The sequence below is a fragment of the Austrofundulus limnaeus genome, unplaced genomic scaffold (genome assembly GCF_001266775.1).
Source record: "Austrofundulus limnaeus strain Quisiro unplaced genomic scaffold, Austrofundulus_limnaeus-1.0 Scaffold32, whole genome shotgun sequence".
In the NCBI taxonomy this organism is placed as follows: domain Eukaryota; kingdom Metazoa; phylum Chordata; class Actinopteri; order Cyprinodontiformes; family Rivulidae; genus Austrofundulus; species Austrofundulus limnaeus.
The window spans coordinates 231830-237288 of record NW_013952434.1 but is presented as its reverse complement, the minus strand read 5'-3'; the positions used below and the strand labels follow the sequence as shown (position 1 = coordinate 237288).

Here is a 5459-nt window from a genome sequence, read left to right as displayed (position 1 = left end):
AAAGATCTGTTACCTTTGAATTAGTTTATTTTGCTGCTTTTAATCATGAATACAACATACAGAACCCTATAAAAGTAGTGATAATTAAACAATATTAAAAACCAAAAGAACACATTCTGCCTCCTATTTGACACAAATAATATTTTGACATCTCTGACTTGCCAAATTTTTAAACCAATTTTATTTTCGCTTTCATCATTTTATTTTCAACTGCTTGTAGTTTTAACTGTCTTGAGTGTTTATAGAAATGGTTTATACCAGCTTGTAGCCAAGATTCTGATGTTTCTGTAGACACCAAACATGTCTATGTTTAACTAAAAGAACTTAGAGTAATTAAAGTAGAAAACCGACGGTTTGGGCTTTAGAGATGATTGAATCAATTGGCAAGCTGGATGTGGCCCGCGGGCCGCCAGTTGAATAGCCCTGCTATATATGAAGTCATGCATGATAATAACTTGTACTTTTTCTTTACCTTTCTAACAGGTGGTTTGACGATCACGTCCTCAAAGCCGTTTTCTGCTTTTATCGTCTGGAAGTTCTCGTGAAGTATGGCGATCTTYTTCTCGTTGTCCCACCCTGACGGACTAAATAGAGGACACAGAGCGTTACGAATCAAATATATACGGCTCCACGCTGCCTGGAAGATACGAGTGGAGAAATACGAGCAGGCTTACATGAAGACTGCGTCCCTTTCCACCACCTGAGCTGGACAGTGGAAAGGAAAGCCGTAGAGTTTGTGGACGAGGTATTTGTAAAGGATGTCCAGGTTCTTCATCTCCTTCACTGACGTGTAAAGCAAAGAGGCGCCGTCTGATAGGACTGTCAAGGGAAGTCTTTCAACACAATTATTCAAAACGATCAAAAGACTAACATCAGCGTGATGTGTTAACTTGTTGCATAAAAGCAACATTTTAATAACTTAAACTGACCGACCAATGCAACAAAAAATATAGGAAGTAAATAAAGAAATTGGCAGATTTTAATATATATGTATATAAGCAGTTACAATCATTAACATAAAGCTCCTGCCTGTAACAAACATTGTGCAGTGTTACTTTGCACAAAGTTGTTTCAAGGATACACTGCAGACAGAAATGTCTGATGTGCGACTGGATGAAGTCCAAGTGTTCGTCTCTGTAGTCGTGTTCCTTCTCCAATGTGCTGATGGCATCGCACTGAGGACACACAAGCAGGTGACACAATTGTCAGCAGACGGTGAGTACATTTCAAGGCAGAAATTACATCTGAGAACACACAACTGGTTGGGGCATGTGTGCGTTTACCTTGGTGCAGACCACCACCACTGGTATKCCCAGGTTGTGCGTCAGTATGTTGTTCCCTAATGGCAGCAGTATGCTCTCCTCCTCTTCGCTCCTCCTCTGCGGTGTGCTGTCCTCACCGCTGCCAGGCTCTGTGTACTCCTGAAACTGTTTTACAACTGCAAACAAGAGCGGTACGAAATTAACCAGCAATTAGACGCACGAGGGTTTATGAAAGTTGTTTTTGTTTTCCGGGTAACATTTGTGTCAAATGTACAGATTTGCTTCCTGCWAGGAGGTCTGACTCACTTTTGAGCTCGAGCTCCCGCAGCTTTTCYGGGGCCACTCTGAGTTTGTCGATGTGTTCCCTGGCAACGGCGGCCCACTTCTGAAGAGAGTCCAGGGCGTTCCACGGCCGTGACATGTCAACTGTTATCAGCAGCACGGTGTTCTCGATCGAGTCCACCGGAACGGCGACTCCCTGCAGACCTTTATGGCAAAGGTCTCCGTCTAAGACCCACGCATTGCATCTGGTGTGGTCTAAAACACAGATGAGATTACATGATTATATTACACACACCGTCAAATATTACCAATGCCATTTATAAAAAAAAAACAGTTTCTATTATAAAGTGAAAGAAGCTGCTGGTTACCATCAACATCATCATCGTGAACATTGAAGTAGAGATATTCCAATCCACGTCCTTTCATGTACTCCTCCACCCCCTGCAACTTTGCAACCAAAGTGGTCTTTCCCGAGCCCACCTCACCTRAACAGAATTAGTAAATAACATGAAGTAATTAGGATCCAACCAGTAAAAACATGTCAAATCTAGAGATTGTTTTAAAGGGATCCCCGATTAGTTGTAACATTAGATTTTATTTAATAAACTTATAAATWMWSTRWAAWAWARASWSTAAAAATACTGTAGGCTGTTTAGTTTTTATAATTTTTAAACTAAAAGTTTAAAAATATATTACACTGATGGGGCCATTTTATTCACACACAAAGCATTCTGGGTAAATGATGATGTGGATAGGTCCTCGGTGCGAGGCTGCTAGCGAGCTATATCCACCCTGAAGGTTAATCTTGGACAATATCTGATGATCGACTCTTAAATGAAACCAGAGAGCGTTGACAGAGAGGAGAAGGTAGAAATGACTCAGCCTGTAACTGAAAATATGGATGGAGGACAACAGAGCTGCTTCATGGAAGAAGAACCTCAGCTTAGCCTGTTAGCTTTAGCGTTAGCCCAGATGCTATCACCATATACAGTATATGTATTAGCTCAGCGCTACACATTCTCCTCTCGTCACTGAGGTCCTCCATCCACATGACAGAGATGGGAACACAAAAATGACTCAGCCTGTAACTGAAAATATGGATGGAGGACCTCAGTTTAGCTTGTTTGTCGCGCTAGCGCTGCGCTAATACATTTAAGGAAAAATAGCGTCAGCGCTAGCGCAAAGGCTAACAGGCTAAGCTGAGGTTCTTCTTCCATGAAGCAGCTCTGTTGTCCTCCATCCATATTTTCAGTTVCAGGCTGAGTCATTTCTACCTTCTCCTCTCTGTCAACGCTCTCTGGTTTCATTTAAAAGAGTCRATCATCAGATATTGTCCAAGATTAACCTTCAGGGTGGATATAGCTCACTCACACCGAGGACCTATCCACGTCATCATTTACCCAGAATACTTTGCGTGTAAATAAAATGGCTCCGTCCATGTTAAAATATATTTTTAAAAATTTACAAAACTAAACATCGTTCAGTATTTTTACAGTCTTTATTTTACAGTTAAAATATATTTTTATCAAATAAAGTCTAATGTTACAACTAATCATGGATTCCTTTAAAACCACTGAAATGTTCCTAACATTTCCCRTAATTTTTGAATATTGTGTCGTTGTCTACAAGCTCACAGTGTGGTGTCCTAATACCTGCAAAGATACGGAGGACAAGATGAGTCTTTAAGAGGCTTGCTTTGTTTGTGACTGGATACAAAGAAACTGTTAAACTGTTAAATGGGGGATCAATAGCTGAAATGATGCAGTGTRCATCTGCAGAGGTTTGTTTCTGCACATGTAGACTTTATCGTTGACGTAGAAGCAGAGAGCCATATTGTTACTGTAGGGTGTTCAGAAGGTCAACTCTGCATCCATTCTTTAAGTATAAACTTGAGCCGACAGGAGGACTTGCTGCATGTGAGCTAGCTGATGTTATGAACACACACACAGCTACACATAAAGGTAACACACTCTGATTATCTGAACAGAGTAGCTGGCAGTGGATTATCCCAGGTGGATRTAGGTACTTTCAAATGTTTGTGAAYATCAGCAGGASAGAAGTGACACCCTCTCTGCTTCACTCACTGGATAAAAGAAAAGTCATATAKCTTTTAGTAGGGCAGGCTTTTGTACCATGTAATCAAACCACACTCCTATTGCCCATTACTTTTTTAAAAGGTTTAAACGTTTAAGGGACCATTTTGATATTTTTATTTTTAGACTGAATAGGCCCTGCAGTAATCTATAAATCAATTCTTTTCAGTCACAAAGAGCATTTTAACTACCCAAAAGGGGTTTCTTTCTTTAATTATACAATCAACATTTTACATGCGCCAAAAGACATCTTATTTTTGTACAAATGTCACTTTCACACAAGATGGATTCTTCAGATGTATCTACAAGTACATTATTTCTATTTATAATGAATGTTTTGGATGCCTGAGTTTTTACTCACACTTTTCGTAATGTGTTGTCTTCTATGTGTTACTAGTCTTCATTTAAACCTCTCCTGTTTATTGTTTAAAAACATAAACTATAAAGATTATTTGCCTATTTAATTATTATAGGTTTATTTAAAAGAAAACTYATGGCTTTTATTATTGTGGTATATATAGCAATATTTCTCCATGCTCAAAAAGTATATCAAAATTCTCTTTTTTTTAATATCTGGACCCAAAAGCCCAACACACATAAACAAATAAATGGCATAATTAGTTCTAGAAATTAGATTTGTGGTGTTGTTGATTTTAGATTTAAAAAAGTATTTATAAAAATAATGTACTACACTTGATTAAAAATATGTGATTTATGGGTGTCTGCATCATAAGAAGCTGTTTGACTATTATATGATAAACCAGCTTGCCATACTTTGTGTTTTGTCTCTKGTCCTCTCAGTCATCCTCCTCCTATTAGCTGCTGCTAGCATCACTGGATGCTAGAATGACTTGCAGGCTTTGAGAGCGCCTGATAAGATGATGACCTAGTCTGTGTGTGTGTGCACATCATGAAAATACACCTGTTTCTGCCTCTCCTCAGCAGCAGCCAGAGGCTCCAACACAAAAGCACTGTTAGTCCACAGCCAGCTAGCTAACCCTACGGAGTAGAATTAAGCCAAGCCAGCAGGATGAAATGATCAGAAAGCAGGTCCTGGTTTTAGCCAGGAGTCTCAGTGACTGATACCCACCCATGACCAGGACATTTTTCCCACACGGTAGCTTTGATCTTGAATGGGTTGACACTTCACTCAGAATGGTGGACCTGCAGACAGAGCAGCCCCCCGTTACAACACAGCCGAGCAGGGCTCGTTCCACTCATTCACAAAAAAATGACTGACAAGCGAGAAGCTAAAGCGAGGCTCGTGCCGTTGTTGTCTCCATTCAGTCTGGTGCTGATGCTAGCTAGCCTCATTAGCATGCTAGCTGTCAAACCATCCTTAAACCCACAGCGAGTGCCCACGCTCCGAACACTATAAACACGCTTTAAAACCTAATTTCCCACCATAGGTCCTGTCCGTCATCCTCCTCTGGGTTGGAGCTCTCCACTGTGCTCTTAGGTCCAGCTAAGGTGGAGGATAATAATGCACTCCTCCCTGACGTCGCCATCTTTGCAGGGCTTGTAAACCTAACGGGACGCCCGGATGTAGCAGCAGCAGCCGCAGTGAGCTAACTGAGGCTGGTGCACCGCACAACACGCCGGGGCCGGGGCGTGGTCCCCCCCCCACCCGCACAAACATCAAATCTCTGCCACAGACATGATGAAGTGGACCGAACATCCACACACAGGTTAAATACTGGTACCACAGTGGGTCAAAATACTTCTGCAGGAAGGCACAATGGATCAGTACACATGTTTCATCAACACTGTCTGTGCCTGTTGAACTAAAAACATTCTGAGTAAATAGTAATAATAATAATAA

General features: G+C 40.9%; 1 protein-coding gene across 1 annotated transcript in view; it reads right to left on the bottom strand.

Moving 5' to 3' along the window:
- The window catches only part of dync1li1 (dynein, cytoplasmic 1, light intermediate chain 1), a 10023-nt gene extending 4755 nt beyond the window's left edge, over positions 1-5268 (bottom strand). The window contains exons 1-8 of the mRNA XM_014005646.1: positions 5042-5268; positions 4728-4801; positions 1913-2029; positions 1569-1799; positions 1284-1438; positions 1082-1175; positions 675-810; positions 473-584 (exon numbers count right to left, since the gene is read on the bottom strand). Of these exons, the coding sequence (XP_013861100.1) occupies positions 473-584; positions 675-810; positions 1082-1175; positions 1284-1438; positions 1569-1799; positions 1913-2029; positions 4728-4801; positions 5042-5145 (1023 nt within the window). The 5' untranslated portion in view covers positions 5146-5268. The remainder of the gene's footprint in view (positions 1-472; positions 585-674; positions 811-1081; positions 1176-1283; positions 1439-1568; positions 1800-1912; positions 2030-4727; positions 4802-5041) is intronic.
- Positions 5269-5459: the final 191 nt, after the last annotated feature.